The sequence below is a fragment of the Peromyscus californicus genome, unplaced genomic scaffold (genome assembly GCF_007827085.1).
Source record: "Peromyscus californicus insignis strain IS unplaced genomic scaffold, ASM782708v3 Scaffold_9__1_contigs__length_137607984, whole genome shotgun sequence".
Taxonomy (NCBI): domain Eukaryota; kingdom Metazoa; phylum Chordata; class Mammalia; order Rodentia; family Cricetidae; genus Peromyscus; species Peromyscus californicus.
The window spans coordinates 8617416-8638110 of NW_026294617.1; the positions used below are offsets into that span (position 1 = coordinate 8617416).

Sequence of the window (20695 nt, forward strand, 5' to 3'; positions counted from 1 at the left end):
TAGAAAAGAAAAGGAATTCAGCAGGGCACTGCTGTGTATGGAACCACCCCCAAACCCATAAATCCCCTTCTGAGGCTCCCCTGCAATAGAGATCCCTGAGGACCTCTTTTTGAGGGTCCTTGAGGTCTTTAGTAGGCAGAATATTTCAATAAAGTACATGATGAAAACTTCAAAAAGTGAAAAGATAAATAAATTTCTCTTTGTCTCCATTGTACCCTTTCCCTTTGAGACAATTTCCCATGAGGTGATTTTGGTTTTGTACTGCACGCGTAAACATGGAATGCTTCTTTAAAAAGGGAGTTGAGCTGCCCACTCCATATATACATCAGCATCTGCCCTTATCACTGGTACAGACTGACCACCTTTGGGGTTTGTGTGTATCCAGGTCACCTTTGGTGGCTTGTGTGTATCCAGGTCACCTTTGGTGGCTTGTGTGTGTCCAGGTCACCTTTGGTGGCTTATGTGTGTCCAGGTCACCTCTGATGGCTTATGTGTGTCCGGGTCACCTCTGGTGGCTTATGTGTGTCTGGGTCTCTGCACAGATTCTTGCATGCTGAGTGCATGGCTTACATTTGGGGCTCACTATGTGTGCATGCCCACATGGTAGAAATATTGCTTACAACAGAAGTCAGAGTGAGGCAAAGTGATGGAAAGAGAGGACAGCCCCTGGAGTCTAATACCTCCAAACTAGAAAAGAAAACAAATTCGTTTTGAAAAACATTTTCCCTGATGGTTTGTGTTTGATGGCGCCTTTCATTTGTTGACCTCCAAGCAGTAGATCAAAATTCTAGGATTTCTCTTGGCTCTTGAATGATATTCTCAAGTATGCAGATGAGGAAGTTGGCAAATCGAAATCGAGGTCTTCAGGAAACATGGGCACGTTTACAGCTTCGTGCCCCTCGTCTGTGGTGCCAATACTCCACAGGCTCCTCTTTCCGACCCTCCTCTTTTCTGGGCTCTCTAGTTTGGGGCTCTGTGAGTTCTTTGTGGTTTAATTTCTCCAGCAATGCTTTGGCTGTTCTCTTAATGATTTGAATCTTCTGTGTTTCTCTTTATGAAAGTTCTCTCTCATTTAAAACCTACTGACTGGAAAGAGTTCTCCAGTCAGGAACAAGGACAGTGTTCTGCCCTTCTCTGAAGCCAGTCACAGATTGCCAATGCAGAGCCTGAAAAGAGCAGAAAACTGGACCAAGTTACAGGTCACAAAAAAATGGGTAGCTATTTTTCCTGACAACCAGAACCAAGGGGAGAGAGATTGACGGCCATGCTTCCACAGGTGGAGAAGGCCACCCACTTCAACTCCCACAGCTGGTGGCTGAACTGCGGGTCTAAGATACCTGAGGATACAAGGCACCTCATTTCCAGTGGACCGAATGAATGACATCATTGCAAGGGCTGAAAGAGACTGATGAAAAGAGAAAAACCCTACAAATGATCAATCTTGCCTGATCAGACATCTCCTAGCTGAGATATTTTGGGACATGCTGGGCCTGTTTCTTCCCTCCTCTATGTTACACCACTAAGTGTAAATAGTACTTCTTCTTTCATATGATCAGGCTGAGAATCAAACCTATTCACTTGTAAAGTGCTTTATATGAAGAGCATGGCGGCATTTCTCTGTCTCTTGCAGACAGATATTCATCTTTTTCTCCATGGCATGATATGTCCTCTTAGGAAGCAATACACAATACTCCTAGCAGCATAAGGGCTTTGGAAAACATAATTTTTTTCTGTCAGAGAATTCCTTCATTCTCAATCACATATCTCATGCTCTCTCCTTCTCTCCACCAGTGACATCACTGCCATTTGATCTTGAACTCAGCTCAAACGTCTGTTTCTTGGTGCCAATGAGGTCAGCTTCCACATAGCCTCATGAAGGCATTTGTTCGTGTGTTTTGTGTGCTTTCTCTTTGTCACTTTTTGTTATATATATTTTTAATTCTGATTTATTTGCCTGCTTCTTTTCTAAAGAGAGAAAGAAGGCATGAGATTGGATGAATGAAGAGGTGGGAAGGATCTGGGAGGAGATGAGGGGGAGAAAACCATGATCAGAATATATTACATGAAAAAATACTTTAGATATAAATAAATAAAAGCAACACTCAAACTACATATTATACATCAACTTTGAGTACACTAAAAAAATGCCAATCTCCTTTTAAGCATGCTTAGGCAGCCCCACTTGTACACAGAACGCTCTTATGTATGAAGACTCGACTGAAATTTTCAAGCAAACACTTTAAAAATAACTTTTATCATTTGCAACTATTTAAGGAAATGTAAATTTTTCTTCTGTATTTGGATATGAAACAAAACAAAAAGATAGTAAGACACAAGAGGCAATGTGACTTTAAATTTCATAAGACTGAATTTTACATTTCTTTGTTGTCATTGTTATTGAAGATAATTTTTTCATATACTATGTCATGATCATGGTTTCCCCTCTCCCGACTCCTCCCAGATCACCCATCTCCCGATCCACCCAACTCCACACCTGCTTTCTCTCACTGTAGGAAAGAAACAAGCAAAGAAAAAGCAAACAAAACAGAATTTAATAAAATCAAAAATATTAAATAGAAGGCATAAGACATACACACACTCAATAAAAACACAAAATCAGAACCCATAATATACAAACAAAAGACCAGTAAGAAAAAAAATTCCCAAAGAGATATGAGACAAAAAGTCTACCAAAAGTGTCATTGAACTCATTTTGTGCTGGCCGTCTATCGCTGAGCGCGGGGCCTGTCCTTAAGTGTGGTTAACATACCCAGTGCAACTCCATTGGAGAAATCTAATTTTTCCTTTGCAAGCTGATGTCAGTTGGAGATAACTTCTTGGTTAGGAATGGGAGCTTGTGTCTCCTTCTCCTGCTCAGCACTGGGGCCTCATCTGGCTTGAACCTGTGCAGGCCCTGTACATGCTGCCACAGTCTCTGTAAATTCATATGTGCATTGGTCCTATGTCTGGAAGACACTGTCAGTTGTGACTGGAAGACACTGTTTCTTTGGTGTCATCCATCCTATCTTACACAGCTCTTACAATCTTTCTACCTACTCTTCCTTTCACATATCCCTGAGCCCTGAGGGGAAGGCTTCAATGAAGGCATTCCATTTAGGACTGAGTGTTCCAAGGCCTCTCGCTCTCTGCACATTGTTTAGTTGCGGGTCTCTGTATTAGTTTCCACCTACTGCAGTAGGAAACTTCTCTGATGATGCCTGAGCAGGACACTGATCTATAGAGATAGCAGAGATAGCAGAATGTTGTTAGGAGTCATTGTATTTGCTATGTTCTTTTAGCAGACAGCAGTATTTAGTTTTCCCCTAGGTTCATCCATGGCCTATCTAGTCTTAGGTTCTTGGCTACCCAGGCAGTGTTAGGCAAGTGTTCTATCTCATGAAGTAGGGCTTAAGTTCAGTCAGATAGTGGTTGGTTACTCCCACAAAATTAGTGCCACTGTTGCACAGGTGGACCATGAAGGAAGGTCACCATTGTAGATTGCAGGGTCTGTAGCTAGGTTAGTGGTTACCTTTCTTCTCTGTTAACTTGCAGAGCACCTTCCAGAACCATGAACACTTGTCAGTAGAGGTGAAGACTCTAGTTAGGCACTGGCTTGACTTGGTAATGTTCAACAAGGTATGTAAGTGTTGTCCAGCAACAGGGCCTTGTCATCAGTTTGTAGAGAGCAACCAGTGGCCTTGGTGCTCATGAATTGATTGGGGATTTCCATGTGGCCCCTTTGGCCAATGACTCAACTAGATACAACCCATTTCTAGCACTGGATGTTTTACTTGGTGGTGAAGGACTTCTAGTTGGGGTATTGTCTACCCCATTATTTGTCAATGCCATCTAAATCTTACATTTCTTTTCCCCCGTTTTATTAAAAATAGGTTCTTTTCTTATACAGTATATCATGATTATAGTTTCCCCTCCCTCTGCTCTTCCCAGTTCCTCCCCACCTCCCCTCCCATCCAGATCCACTCCCTTTCTGTCTCTTATTAGAAAAGAACAGGCTTCTAAGAGGTAACAATAAAACAACAAAATAAAATACAACAACATCATATAAAAAGCATCACATCATAGTTTGACAAGGCAAATTAACAAAAGGAAAAGTGCCCCCAAAAGAAGGCACAAGAATCAGAGACCCACTCATTCACACACTCAGGAATTCCATAACAATACTAAACTGAAGGCTGTAATGTATACACAGAGGACCTGGTGCAGACCCATGCAGGCCCTGTGCTGCTTCAGTTTCTGTGAGTTCCTACGAACTTTTCTCAGTTGACTTAGAGGGCCTTGTTCTCCTGGTGTCCTCCATCCTCTGGCCCTTACAGTGTTTCTACCTCCTCTTCTGGGAGTTCCCTGAGCTCTGAGAACTGGGATTTGGTGGAGACCTCCTGTTTGTGCTGAGTGTCCCAAGGTCTCTCTCTTTGCATGTCTGGTCATGGGTCTCTGTATCTGTTTCCATCTGCTGCAGGAGGAAGCTTCTCTGGTGTTGGCTGAACAAGGCACTGATCTATGAGCATAGCAGAACATCATTAGGACTCATTTTATTGTTAATTTCAAAAAGTAGTATTTGGTTTTACCCTAGGTCTTTGGCCTCTCTAGTCTCTGTTTTTGGTTACCCATGCGGTGTTGGGGATGGGTTCTGTCTCATGGAGGTGGGGCCTGTCAAGTCAGACATTGGTTTGCCACTCCCACAAGCTTTTGGTCACCATCACACTAGCATATTTTGCAGGCAGGACAGGTTGTAGATCAAAGGTTTTGTGGCTGGGTTGGTGTTTACATTTTTGATAGCCTGCAGAGTAGCTTCCCACACCACAGACACTAGAACATAGGGGTGAAGGCTCTGGGTAGGCACCAGCTTGGCTTTTCCATGTTCGATGAGTTGTGTAGTGTTGTCTTCAGCAATGGGCCTGCTATCAGTTTGGGAGAGCAACCTATTGTCTTGACAACGGCCTGGGTTGTTTGGGGATTTATCCATCCATGTGATTTTTACTTCTCTATAGACTTGACACAGTTTTATTCTTGTTTCATGGGTTGAGAGTTAGACATTGGGCAAATTATTTGTTTTAGAGCACAAGAATATTGGACATTTTATTGACTCCATTTTAAAATCCCCATATAGAGATACTTAAGCAGCATTTCCCTGTAATATAAATATGCAATATTAAAATCCCCCCATATTCCTTGAGAGCTAAGTAAATAGTTTCATACGTTAACACGCTCCTTTCCCTGGGGAGCCAAGTCAGGTCCTCTTTACCCAAGTGCAGTATGTTTCTAGGCTTTTTCTACTGAGTGCTTTGGTTTAGTCACTGTGGGTAATTGCACATGTCTAAGAGGTTTCTGTAGAAAATTCAGGTCACTGGCTTTGGAATCCTGACAAATCTAGGAGCGAATCAGAGCCCTGATATTTGCAATGAGTATGCCAGGGGAGTTACTTAACCTCTCTGGGTCTTCTTTACCTCATTTGTAAAGTCAGATCCTTAGAAACAGCTCCTTCATTCAGCCACTGGGGGTCATTAAGAATACTACATTAGGGCCAGTGCACTATCTCGGAGAGCAAAAGCTTAAACTTTAGTCCCTGGAATCCATACAAGGGAAGGAGGAGAGGACCACTCCACAAAGTTGTCCTCTAACCGCCACATGTGCATAGTGACGCAGACATGCTCATACCCATGAATCAACACGCACATGCACGCCACTGCCACTGTTTCTACTGTCACCAATAATAAAAAAGATGAATATGGCACAGATGTGCTCTGAATATTAAAATATGCACATACAGCTCCTGGCACACAGTGGACATTACATAAAGTTGGTTTGCGCTGCTAAAATTTTAGAACCATAATCCTCTGCAAGCTGTTGGAGATGGCTAGCCTCAGGGTTCTGCCAAAGCACATTTCCCAATACCCCATTGGCTATACCAGTTATCTGCCAGGCTCAGCTTCAAGGAGAGGAGTAATGAACTCTTGATTGGAGGGAGGGGTGGCCAAATGCCATGTTCATTTCTTTTCACTTTACCACAATTACTAACCACTGAGTAGATCCTTCTGATTCTAAGGGGCCAAATGGTTTTTACATTGCTAGTGAGGGTATGCTCAAGTAATCAGTCCATCCCTTCTGAGACCTAATTGTGTACTGAATGACACTGTGACTTAACATTTCTTAATGGCACAGTAAGCCCTCTTCAGGCATATCCATCACCCATGATCTTGTTGAGGACCCAGGAGGCAGGCAGCAAATACTTGTAGAACTTGCCTGACTTCCAAGGCTGCCTACAGTGAGGCTGTTAGGTGCAGTTGGAAAGTAATCTACATCTTTCATCACCTGCATAATTCCTTTTTTATTGGAGGTAGCCACTGGTACCCTCAGTATGGTTCTTCCTCTTTATAATGAGGCTCCCCAAGTAAAATGAGGCTCACATCCTACATAGAGAATTAAAAGAGCTGATGTCTACCACAGACAGTGAGGCAGCTGCCAGGACCCCCAAGACCTTGAGGGTCTGTCAAGGTCATTCTCTCTGCAGGCCTGCACTGAAGTGTGGACTCGGCAGTAGCTCCAGGGAGGAATGCCTGGATCCGCAGTGTACCATCTACCTCCTGCCTTAGCAACCAGCCCAGCTCAGTCCCTAAGTCCCCTTTCTCACTGTTAGAGCCATGCACCTCCTTAGCTCAGCACCCCAATTCTGTGATCTGTTTTGAAATTATCTAGTTTTGTATTTAGTTAAGCTACATGATGAGTAACATGCTTTTGTTCTAAGCTTACAATTTTCTGAATTTTTTTCTCCCAGTAAACTTGTTTTGGTTTTGGTTTTGGTTTGGTTTTGGTATGGTTGGGCAATGACATCATTTCATCACTCTCCTCCTTCTAGTATCATCTGTTCCTTGGGATAACCCTACTGCGGCTCTTAGCGTTAGTCCACCTGCAAGCATCTGTTCTTGTATTCACACATAAACAGGATTTTCCTTGGTACAGGGGATGAAATGCCAAACAAATACTGGCAAGATGTCTGTGGTGATGACGGATGGGTAGGTGTTGACAAACTGATTAGGTGTCACAAAGGGTCATATAATCTAGGTGGCTAGTACCAAGACAGGCAGATCAGGAGGCTCTTCTGGGAAGCAACATTAGAGTTGATGTCTAAAGTGGAAGAGAGTAAAGTCTGTGGAATAGACACCCACGTGTCAGTACAAGTACAGCACAGTGTCACACACACACACACACACACACACACACACACACACACACACACACACCCCTCATTCAGTGTGAAGAATCACGGGGTGTTGCAGAACTTAGAGGTGGGGCCCTGACATTGCCTTGGAGAATCAAGGAAGACAGCCCTCCTTGGGGAGTGGAAATAAAACCTCATCAGTATTAACATGTAAAAGTTATGAGAAGGGAAGAAGACAGCACCCGTGTGAGGTTCTGGAAGGACCCTGCATTTGCACACATGTAGGCTAACGGACGGACAGATAAAGGTGCAGAGACATATGGCGTGGTTCCTTGATCATGATAACATGACATCTTGCACTCAGCGGTAGTCCTTGCTTACCCCACTGTCTCAGGCTCCCTGGTGCAGGACTTCCCACCAAGTTCAGGAAGGAAACACTGTTTTGAAGTCCGACTGGAGTGCACACACACACACAAGGTCAGATTGTGGAGTGCACACACACACACAAGATCAGATCGTGGAGTGCACACACACACACACACACACACAAGGTCAGATTGTGGAGTGCACACACACACACAAGGTCAGATTGTGGAGTGCACACACACACACAAGGTCAGATTGTGGAGTGCACACACACACATAAGGTCAGATTGTGGAGTGCACACACACACAAGGTCAGATTGTGGAGTGCACACACACACACATAAGGTCAGATCGTGGAGTACACACACACACATAAGGTCAGATTGTGGAGTGCACACACACACACAGGTCAGATTGTGGAGTGCACACACACACACATAAGGTCAGATCGTGGAGTGCACACACACACACACACACACACACAAGGTCAGATTGTAGGGTGCACACACACACATAAGGTCAGATTGCACACACACACATAAGGTCAGATTGTGGAGTGCACACACATAAGGTCAGATTGTGGAGTGCACACACACACAAGGTCAGATTGTGGAGTGCACACACATAAGGTCAGATTGTGGAGTGCACACACACACACAAGGTCAGATTGTGGCGTGCACACATACACATAAGGTCAGATTGTGGAGTGCACACACACACACATAAGGTCAGATCGTGGAGTGCACACACACACACACACATAAGGTCAGATCGTAGAGTGCACACACACATAAGGTCAGATTGTGGAGTGCACACACACACACACAAGGTCAGATTGTGGAGTGCACACACACATAAGGTCAGATTGTGGAGTGCACACACACACACACACATAAGGTCAGATTGTAAAGTGCACACACACACATAAGGTCAGATTGTGGAGTGCACACACACACATAAGGTCAGATTGTGGAGTGCACACACACACATAAGGTCAGATTGTGGAGTGCACACACACACACATAAGGTCAGATTGTGGAGTACACACACACACACATAAGGTCAGATTGTGGAGTGCACACACACACACAAGGTCAGATTGTAGGGTGCACACACACACACAAGGTCAGATTGTGGAGTGCACACACACACACATAAGGTCAGATCGTGGAGTGCACACACACACACACACAAGGTCAGATTGTGGAGTGAACACACACATAAGGTCAGATCGTGGAGTGCACACACACACACATAAGGTCAGATTGTGGAGTGCACACACACACATAAGGTCAGATCGTGGAGTGCACACACACACACACACACACACAAGGTCAGATCGTGGAGTGCACACACACATAAGGTCAGATTGTGGAGTGCACACACACACATAAGGTCAGATCGTGGAGTGCACACACACACACATAAGGTCAGATTGTGGAGTGCACACACACACATAAGGTCAGATCGTAGAGTGCACACACACACATAAGGTCAGATCGTAGAGTGCACACACACACATAAGGTCAGATCGTGGAGTGCACATACACACATAAGGTCAGATTGTGGAGTGCACACACACACACACAAGGTCAGATTGTGAAGTGCACACACACACATAAGGTCAGATCGTGGAGTGCACACACACACACATAAGGTCAGATCGTAGAGTGCACACACACATAAGGTCAGATTGTGGAGTGCACACACACACACACACACAAGGTCAGATTGTGGAGTGCACACACACATAAGGTCAGATTGTGGAGTGCACACACACACACATAAGGTCAGATCGTGGAGTGCACACACACACACACAAGGTCAGATTGTGGAGTGCACACACACACATAAGGTCAGATTGTGGAGTGCACACACACACACACACAAGGTCAGATTGTGGAGTGCACACACACATAAGGTCAGATCGTGGAGTGCACACACACACACATAAGGTCAGATCGTGGAGTGCACACACACACACACAAGGTCAGATTGTGGAGTGCACACACACACATAAGGTCAGATTGTAGAGCGCACACTCATGCCCTCCAGGATCAAGTCAGTAGACTCTAAGTGGAAACTGAATGAGTCTTGTATGTCAGGAAACTGACTCTGTGGAGTCTTTTTATGTCCGCACTGCGTTTCCCCCCTTCTTTCATGTTGAGCTCCCCGAAGGTGATGAGGACTCCTGCTTTGTGAACTCCCTCAGATCTCGGAACTCGCCTTGCCCCCTCTCCGTCTGACTTTCATTGGCTTCAGTCAAGGCACTTCAATAGAAGAACTGACTCAAAGAACTGAGCCTAACAAAATGTAAATCTGAGCCCATGTGTTTTCCCTTTCTTTTCCTGGCCTTCCCTGGGTGTGATCAGGTGAACATCAGAGGAAAATGCTTCCCTGAAGCCGGCTGCAGGTTTATCTGATGGCCTCCAGGTGACGCGATGGACATGTCCTCCAGCCGATGACATGCTCTGTCTGTTAGTGATACAGTGTTATATAGACAAAGTGAGCAATAGTGTTAGCCCCCTTGACTGCCAGTGTGTTATGCTGTGAACACTTTCATTTTAACCAAACAGCATAATGATCCTCTTTAAACAACCAAAGGAAAGACTGATAATACATCAGTCTTTGCTGCCGATAGTATTGAAGAATAGAATTCTCCCAGTAACTGGATTTTCATGCCCACTATTTATTGTAATACAGGATGAAGAGGAAGAAATCAAACAAGAAATTAACATGTTGAAGAAATATTCTCATCACAGGAACATTGCAACATACTACGGTGCTTTCATCAAAAAGAACCCTCCAGGCATGGATGACCAACTGTGGGTATGTAGCACTATCCAGATATGCGTTTCTCTGTCCCCATGGCAAGACTTGATGGAGTGACTTCACATTTAAAATACTTAGCCTGTGATTTTTATAACATTCTATTTTCAAGGTTTTCTCCCTTCTTGAATGCATATATCTATTTTTCATTATCTCTAAATCTTTCTTCTATCTCTTTACAAATAAATTTACTCACTTATTGGTGGGCATGTGCATGTGTTTGTGGAGGCACACATGTATGTACAGGCATATTGAGGTCAGAGGTCAGCATCAAGTACCTTCCTCTGTTAGTGTCCACCTTGGTTTTTTCTTTCTTTTTTTTTTTTTTTTTTTTTTTTTTGTCAGAGTATCTCCCTGTAGCTGGAGCTCACTGGTTTAGCTATACTGGCTGGCCAGGGAACTTGTGAGATCTGTCAACTCACTACCCCAGGACTGGGGTTACAGGTAAAACCACTCCATGCCCAATTTCTTTCATGCTGGTGCTGGTTGTCTGTCCCACCGATGGCAATTGACAGCCACCCCCCCCACACACCTCTGGGCTGTGTTCAGGGCAGATTGTCCTTTTTCACCTTTGTGATCTCTGACACTGGGACTTGTTATTCACTGGGTCCTTCAGTGGGTACAGTGTCATCTCGGTCCTTGACATTCAAGGGAATTTATCTCTTTCACTAATCTTATGAATCAGCCTCAGTGTGGCCCATTCAGTGGAAGGTGGACCACTTGACCTGCTTCTCTTCATGTTTTGGGTCTCTACTCCTCTCGTGTGATGCTGTAGGATTGATGGCTCATCTTTCAGGGCTCTAGTTAGTGTGCACCACACAAAGTCCCCTGAGCAGGCATCTGGCAAATGCCAAGGATTGTGATAAACTGTGTGCCTCCAGCGCTGAGTGTTCCATGGACATTTCTCCAGGCTCAGTCTGGGATAGAAGTTCCTCTGCTGATGCATATGACATTTGAAATCCAACTGAGATGGCAAAAAAAAACGTGTCCAGTGTGTGCACATGCTGACCAAAAGAGATGTGATGACGTCAGCTCAAACATCAACCAGATTGCATTCCATTGATACTGAACATTCAGCGTGTGGAGGGGAAAAGATCCACTGGGAAATTCCCCTCACAGGGCCCATCTCCAAATTTAACGTAAAGGTACACTATAGGGCAAATGAAGTACAATGGCAATGATTTATTTAATATGTCATGTGGTTCGGAAAAAGTTCCGTTTAACTTAACGGTAGTCTCTGTCTGTACAGTAATGTGAATGTGAAGGTTAGAAAACAAGGTAACAGGAGAAAATAAATGTGAATGCACACTCTGCTGGGACATGACAAGGAGGTAAGCTGCAAAGCAAACCTTGATGGACTTGAATATATAACTTTTCAAAATTATTACAAAAAATAGAATAGAGATGTAAGTCACTCATTTAGGAAAGATATTCATTTCATGTATGATGAACAGCCTTCAGATGGGAAGGGTTTGCATCATCACTTGGGTTAAAGTAGGAAACTACCAGAAAGGCGAGTGAAGGCCAAGGCAGCAGCTGAAACATGAAGAATCAGTTACCAATAAAGATTTATTGTTAATGTTACTCCTGTAGATATTGTAAACTCAGAGACCTCAGCAAGAATTTAGTGCAATTTCCCACCTACAAGATTAGCAGATAGTTTTTGATAACTACCATTCATACCTAAATATGAATGCATGGAAATGCATATTGCTACCATTTAACCAAAGGACAGTTAGAATACACACAGTTCTCTCTCCCCTCTCTCTCTCTCTCTCTCTCTCTCTCTCTCTCTCTCTCTCTCTCTGTCACATACACACACACAAAGAGAAATGCATGTATACATATATAATATATGTATGTTTGTATATACACACACATGCATGTATATTCCAAAGAAAATACTTTTGTTTTGAACCAGTATTTCTTTAAGCAGAAATTTATTGAAGGGAAAAAGGAAATATTTACATAACTACATAAATAAATTAGCCAATAAGAAATTTACTTAACTATACAGTTAATTAAACTAAACATAGATTTATTCTTATGAATGGATGGACATTAACTATTGTGGTAAGATTATAAAATCTTTCTTAAATGTTATAATTAAATATATTATCTTTCATTTTTATAAGAAAGAAAACTATATGTTTTTACATATGTTGACAAGGTTGAAATCTCTGGACTAAACACACAATAATGATGAGGAGAATATTTACTTTTGTGGGTCATTTCAGTCTTTTAATTTTTAATTTAATTTAATTTAATTTTAGAAACAGAGTCTCTCTGGATAGCTCTGGCTGCCCTGGGCCTCACTGTGTAGACCAGGCTGGACTTGACTCTGACTCCCAATTGCTGGGATTAAAGGCATTAACTACCATGTCCAGCTATTTTTCATTTTAAATTTATTATTTAAAAGGTAGAAAATTAAAAATAATATTACACACCCAAATTAACGAGACCCCCAAAACTCAACAACTTGGTGAACTTCTATACAATTAGAGTAGCCATTGGAGATGGAGTTATGGAGCTTCACATTGGATTTTATACTTTCTCTGTTGAATATATTTTTATGCACATATCCACCACCAAATCAAAATGTCTATGATGCAGTTAGAACTAGAAAAACAATTAGCTTTATATCCTCTTTCATAACTCCTGGCCTTCACCTGCATTTAGTCCTTCTGATCCCTTAACATTTAGACTTTCTTGTTCTGTTCTACATGGTGTGCTGTACCCATATGTACAGCAGATGACTCCCAGAGAACAACACTTCTTTTTCCCAGTTCATTGCCAGACTCTGGGGGTACCCCTGTGCACCTTTGAAGTCTTTGCTACCCCAGAATGAATGGCTAATCCTCTCACAGCCCCTGTGCTTGTGAGGGAATCCACTGCCTTGTGCAAGAGGGGCAAGAACTCTGTAGTGACTCCCTCTGCCAGTTCTACCAAGGTCTAACTGGCAAACTTTGACAGTATCGGTGAGGATGTGGAGTATGGGGAATGCTTGCACGCTGCTGGCGGGGCTGGCCGTGGAAAGCCTATGGCGGTATCATCCAACAGTTCAGTTCTGTGTGTAGCTGCAAGAAATGACGTCATTGTGTCCAAGAGACATATGCACACCCATGTTCCTTTGCTGAAAGTGTTACATACAATACAGGAGCAGAGCTAGCAACTTTATGCAGTCTGTGGTCAGGGCTATAGTGCCAATTAAGTGTAAAAATGTAGCTCCTCCAGGCGGTGGTGGTGCACGCCTTTAATCCCAGCACTCGGGAGGCAGAGGCAGGCGGATCTCTGTGAGTTCGAGGCCAGCCTGGGCTACAGAGTGAGTTCTAGGACAGGCACCAAAGCTACACAGAGAAACCCTGTCTCAAAAAACCAAAAAAAAAAAAAAATGTAGCTCCTTTTCTAAGGGAATAGATCAGGCTGTTGATTTTCTTGGATTTGGGCAATTTTTTACAGACTGTCCATTGAGGAAAGGAGAGGGGTAATCTAGCAGACTTAACTCATTTTCATTCTTTTCCTAAACCCTAGACTTTATTTTTATCTCTTAAAAACAGCTGCCATTTATTGAACACATATTGCATGCCAGGCATTGGACTGATTATCGTTGAAACAATCCTTTTTCAAATTGATATATAATTCATAGACATAAAATTTACATTTTAGAAACATACTTCATCATTCTTTTATATTAATTTTCTTTTGCAGCTAGAAGGAAATTTCACTGTCATTCTCTTGCTGGGCTCCAATGAAGCTGAAAGAGGTGTTGAGGAAGCAGGGTATGGTGGGGGGGCGGGGGAGAGGGGAGTAGAGCACATGCGACTGATGCGAAAACTGAGAGTCTCACCAGTCTATGCTGGGTGAGAGGAGGCAAGGAGTGGGTGGATATGGAGGAAAGGAGAGGGAAGAAGAGCAACTAAACAAATTGTGTTGGAAAATGTCACAATGAAACCTAATATTTGTATGCTAATTAATATAGCTATGTATTATACACAATACATTATACCATGCAGCATATGCATATGTAATACTTTATCTGTGTGTGTATGTGCATATATTAGGTATTATGTGTGCATATTGTCTATGATAATTATATGTGTGTGTGGTATGTGTGTGTCCCTATGTTTTTCCTAAACATCTTCAGGTGATCTTAAGTAGGCATTTGAGGAAAGCAGCAAACCTTTGCACGTTATGGTTTGTCTGGAGGTTGCGGTAGACTTTGGAATTGGGTTGGGCTTGCTCGTTCTCCTCCTAGCCAATTGCTTTTCCCATGGAGATGGCTGTGATTTTCGAGAACCAAGAGCTTGGATGTATATATTTTCACTGATTTGTTCCTCAATCGTTCTTTCATTTAACATGTACCCACACACATATACAACATATACATGTACACACATACACACGAAGACAACATACTTACCAGTGGCAAGGTACATTTCTAAGCACTCATGATAATCAGTGCATAAAAGGGCTTCACGGCTACATTTCAATGCAGCTTGCATCTTGCTGCAGATCACCAACAATAAGCATGATGAATAAGGCAGTTGCAGAAGATGCTGGGAGCTCATGAGTGCCTGAAAACCAGGGAAAAGTTAGTGGGGTGCAGGTCAAAGCTGCAGGATTCCATAGGATGGATTTTTAGAAGCCCCCCAATTTACGTCTTAAAATCCTGCCATGATTTCATTATATTAGGAGAGGTAATGCTTGTTTGCAGTGCTGGGAACCAAACCTGAGGCCTTGAACTTGCTAGACAAGCCCTCTGTCCATGAGCCATCCTTCCAGCCTATGAGAGGCCACGGTTTGGGGGAGAGTGGTTAGGTTATGAGTGGAGAGCCTGTGTGATGGTACTGATGCCTTATAAAAGAGAGCTAGTAAGCTTTTCCACTCTCTTTTGTAGAAATCAGGAGATGTCAGGTGGAGGCAAGAGAATCAGAAGTTCAGAGATATCCTTAGCTATATAGTAAGTTTGAGGCCAGCCTGGACTACAGGAAACTCCACACCTAGCAGAAGAAGAGGAAGAATTTTAAGCGACCAAAAAAGAGGTCAGCAGTTTGTGACCAGAAGATAACCCTCACCAGAGCCTGACCATGCTGCCTCTGGAATTGTGAGGTATTTTTGCTTAGCAAGTCATCGAGCCTGTGTTATGTGGTGCTTTGTTAGGATAGTGTAAATTAATACATGGTGGTGAGTAGTGTTGTCCGGGTAAGCCCTGCTGTGGGTAACTTGAGGAAAGGCACTGGAGGCCTTCCATTTCTTGGGAACAATGATGAGTCACTGTGACTGGGGAAAAGTGAGTAGAAGGTAGAGATGCAGGAGAGAAACCTGAGACCAGATCCTCCATGGTCTTCCTTGCCATTGGCAAGACCTCGGCTTTTATTTCACCTGAAGGTGGGGAGCCTTTGGGAGCTCTTGGGAAGAATAGGATCTCATGCACAAAATGAAGGCATCCTGTTGGTTGCTGGTTTGAGATCAGACTTGAGGGAGTCAAGGTAGACATGAGGAGACCAGTTAGGGGGCTATTTTCTTAAGTGTTCTGATTACATGTCCATTGCTGTGGTTATCACTAGTCTAAAAGCAACTTGGGGGAAGAACAGGTTTACTTGGTTTGCAGGTTACAGTCCATCCAGGAAACCAAGCCAGAAACTCAAGGCGGGCCCTAAAAGTGGGAACTGAAGCACTGGTCATGAGGGAAAGCTAGTTACTAACTTAGTCCAAGTGCACTTTCAGCTCCCTTTCTTATCAGCCCAGGTTGATCTGCCTATAGGATGGCACTGCTCATGGCCAACTGGGTCCTCCTGCATCATTTGGCAATCAAGAAAACACATCACAGACATGTCCACAGCCAGTCTGATGGAGGATACTCTTCAGCTGAGGTTCCCTCTTCCCTGGGGTGTCGAGTTGACTACCAAGATTAGTCACCACAGGAAGCTAACCCCTTTCTTGAACTTGGTAAAAGGAAAAGTAATGGCAGGTGTCCCAGGGTGACCGGGAGAGTGGCCTCATGTCTGCCGGGTCAGAAAGCTCCATTGTTCTGACCACCCCACTAGCAATCTGTGATAACATCTCTGTCACTAAGGATGAGATCAGGCCAGGAAAGGTATCCTAAGGCAAGAGCATACTTTATTTTTATAATTGCACTTCTATGTGATAAAAAACTGAGTAGTTGGGGGTCAGTCTAGAAACAACAGGAAGCTAGTATTAGATCATAATAGTGATTGAAACTGGTTACAAAATATAGTAGTGCATACATATTTCAGGGCCTCTGCCTTGCTATATTAACAAGAACAATGATTTACAACACTTCCTGCCTACTTACCAATATGCCAAGTTCTGTTACTACACTATAATGCTATGACAATGTTAGCACTGCCATATTATTTAATTAAATATTTGTAGCCAATTTACAAATTAAAGATTAGTATCTCCATTGTACAAATTAAGAAATTTGTTCAAGGTCTCAAAGCTTATCAGTAACGAAGACAATATATCTGGCTTACTCTGGGCTATGTGATGTCAGAATCAAGCCGTTAAACTTAGTGTTTATCCCCTTTTTTGGTCATGAAAAAATGGTTCCGATATCAAAAGTTGGTGTCCTGGGTAGGGCTAGAGCTTTAGGTTTCAATAAACTCATTTTGAGATCTAAGCATGGTGGTACTGGGAGGCAGAGGCAGAGGGATCTCTGTGAATTCCAAACCAGTCAGGGCTACGTAATGAGATCTTGTCTCAAAATAATAAATAAAATTTTAACTTCATCTCTGATCTTTCTTTCTCAGTTTCTCTAGTATTTAAAAGAATAGTAAAACCTCTGGGCTATTAAAAATGCTGCTATGAAGCATAAGAAATACATGTGTGGGAAAGCACACTAAGCCTTTTGGGAATGATTTATCAAATAATTGTAAAGGTCAAAGATAGTTGATTCTTCAGACTATTGACATTTTGCAAGGATCACGGTAGTATAAAAATGTGTTTTTATAGAGACATAGACTACACAGCCAAGAGTAGCACTTTCTAATATGTGTTGCCTGAGGTCGGCCTGATTGCATGAAATATTCCTCCAATACTCCTTTGGCCATGGCTGGAGTTCAGAGGTCTGAAATATATGTTTCACCAGGCGACATGTGTTGTTGCAGGCTTCTGATTGAATTGTAATCTGTGAGAATTCTATCAGGGCCTGTTGTAAAGATAAACTCTTGTTTGGTATCAGCTCCACAGAAACACAACCACTTCTGATAATGGCCAAGTAATTCTCCTTTATCAGCTGCCCGAGGCCTGATCCGGAAATCAAAAAAGGGAGCGCTCTCAATAAAGAATCTCATCTCTGCGAAACAGTGATGCTTTGACACACAGCGTCACCATCTCATCTCTGCCTCCCACATGCCAGGCCTGCCAGGCTCTCCGGGTTTGCTGTCAACCATTCAGATCCAGAGGGAGGGGAAAGGTGCCTGTCTATGAAATGGACGAGTTTCTCAACAAGAAAAGCATGAAATCACACATATTCTGCCATCCTTTTGATACTATCACAAGATTCACAGATCTAGATATTTCATGAAAGGAAACAAGTTTACTAATTAACTTCTGAAATGTAGAGTGGTCCAGTATGATGGCAGATGATTGGACTGAAACAGCAAAATTAGCCTCTCACTAGATTGCAGTGATGTGGATTTCTAGAGCAGAAAGTTAAGATGTTGTGTTGTGGAGCCAGGGAGATGGTTCAGTGGCTAAGAGTGCTTTCTTTCTGTACAAGCTGAGGAAATGAGTTTGGATCATAGTGCTAAAACAAAAAGCCAGGTGTGCCTGAGTCCTCGCCTATAACCCCAGGGATGCACGAGGTGGAGATGGGAGGACCAATGAGGCTTGCTGCTTGCCTATAACCCCAGGGATACAGGAGGTGGAGATGGGAGGACCACTGAGGCTTGCTGCTTTCCAGGCTAGATCGTGTTCAGTGAGAGACCCTTCCTTCATCAGGGAACAAGACAGTGGAAAATGACTGAGCAGAACACACTTACCCCGCACACAGGAACATGCTCTCTTGCACACTTGTGCATATATAGCAAATGCACACAATTTATATATTTGAGGATCTTTTCTAATGGTTGGATGCAACCTGGTCTGATTATCCATGGATCTGGATTCTAGCCTCAGGAGAGGCCAGGTCTCTAACATGAAGTTTCTATTTTGTAGAATGTGAGTTGGACCAGGTCTGTGTGTTTGCAAACTGACAGACCGGAGGCTATACATATTTAGTTTGGTCCCCATAAGGTAGTGATGTTTTAATTAAGTCAATATTAGAAAAATTGAACAGATTCATATGGAGGTCTGGATTCTTTGAAGAGTTTTGAAAATAATCAAATGATCTAGAAATATTAGCCTTGAAATCCCAAAGAGCGGCAGTATGTGGAAGCAGCGTGCCAGCTGCCCAGAGTTCCCAGGTTGCTGCGACCTGCGCCACAGGCCCCGGCTCCTGTTTCCATGGTATACATTCAACTCGATGCCTTGCATTCATTACCCACCCCCATGTGAGATCATCACAGAATAAGATGTTGTGATTACTGAATGCATGATGTCATTTAATTACCCGTACTCAGGTTGGCCACATACCTAAACCTAAATGTGCTATATTTTCAATTTATGTTGCTACTGCATTGTAGCAGAAACCACGCCCAATTCTACTTGGGTTGTTTCAATCTTTTAATGTAAGTCCTACAGTAGGACATCTGTATCACAGCCTCATCCCCCACAGAGCTCAGGGAACACCGTAGAAGAGGGGTGGGAAGGTTGTAAGAGCCAGTGTTGGGGAGCTTTGAAACAGTGTTCTGGACACTGCCAAGGCTGCTGCACTCACGAGCTCACAAAAACTGTGGTTACCTGCACAAGGCAAAGTCAGCCAAAATCCCGGTGTGGGTGGGACAGAGGCTCACCAAGCCCCAGTCCTAGCTCAGGAGCTTGGTAGTTGAATATCTCCCAGTAGAATGAGGCAGTCTGCTTCAGGAAAATGGCCCCAAGGTAGGTTGGCCGTGCTCCAGGGCGTGGTCCTAAACTCGCGTGCCTATAGACCACAGTGATAGACTCCGTGGGCTACGATAAAAGAGCATACAGTTGGAAAGGGAACACTGAAAGGAGGGGAGTAGAGCGGGGGGGGGGGGGGGGAGGTTGGGGGGAGGGATTGAGGGTGGGTCTGTTCACAATACATTTTAGACATGTATAGAATTCTTAAAGAATGAATGAAAAAATCAGATTTCATTGTGAGGATTATGTTCCCAAATGTTCAGCCACCTGGAGCTAAGCCTTTGCATATGGGTCATTAAAATTTTTCTTAGTTCCAAGTATCAAAAGTGAGGCTTTCCCTTTTAACAGGAACGTGTTTTAATCGCTGGCTATTGCTTCTGTAAGGAGAGAGCTTCCTTTGCAGACAGAGCAGTCATTGCTTTGGGGAAGCAACTGAATCTCATTACTTGGGAGCAGAAATCTCCAAGGTGGGGCTTTGTAAATACGGGAATCTAAAATGGTCAGAGGACTAGCTGTGAGGAAGGGGCTGCTGCCTCCTGTCCCTGTGGAGGTAGAATGTCAGCAAGGGGACTCAGGGTAAACACAGCAGCGCCAAGGCCCTGAGCGCGGAGTCCGCAGAGCTCGGTTCCAGACCAAGGGATTCACTGACAAGATGGAAACCCGGTTCCTTTTGTTATCCCAAGGAATTTCATTGAAATCGTTTGAACTGCTTTTCACCTTAACAAAAGAATGACTTTGTGTATGCCCGAAGCTGAATTGTGAAGCTTCTGGTTCCATTTTTAGATGAGCTTTGACCTAATGCTTTCTATTCACACCATGCTTCGAAGGACCTTCCTGCCTCAGTATTCCATCCTGAATACTGGAAGTCTAGGTTTTTTTGTTTTGTTTTTTCCTATTTGGGGGGTAGGAGCACTGAGCGTGCATATTCTGTGTCCATCCACATGCACCCATCTACCAGAGGACAGCAGGTGACTGCCTCAATCTGTTTCCACATTATTATTTTCAGGATGAAGTCTCTCTCTAACCCCAGTGCTCACGGTGTAGGCTAGGCTGCCTTGTGGTCTCCCATGACCCCCTACATGACTGTGCCCCAATGCTTGGGTTACAGCCACGTGCAGCCTGGGGTTTACAGGGGTGTTAGGTATTAGAACTCAGGTCTTCTTGCTTGCCTAGCAAGTGCTATTCTTGCACATTGAAAACATATCCCCAGCCCAAACTTTCCCTATTTTTTAACCTGTCTAAAATCTTAGTCCCTCTCATTCCTAATTTCTCTGTTTGAGTTTCACATTTTGAGACGTAGAATTATACATCATTATC

At 43.4% G+C, this 20695-nt stretch overlaps 1 protein-coding gene across 6 annotated transcripts in view; it reads left to right on the top strand.

The window, feature by feature from the left end:
* Window positions 1-20695, top strand: part of Tnik (TRAF2 and NCK interacting kinase) — a 419460-nt gene that overhangs the window by 256573 nt on the left and 142192 nt on the right. For all 6 annotated transcript variants that reach the window (XM_052730805.1, XM_052730807.1, XM_052730801.1 and 3 more), the window contains exon 4: window positions 10247-10372. In XM_052730805.1, the coding sequence (XP_052586765.1) occupies window positions 10247-10372 (126 nt within the window). The remainder of the gene's footprint in view (window positions 1-10246; window positions 10373-20695) is intronic.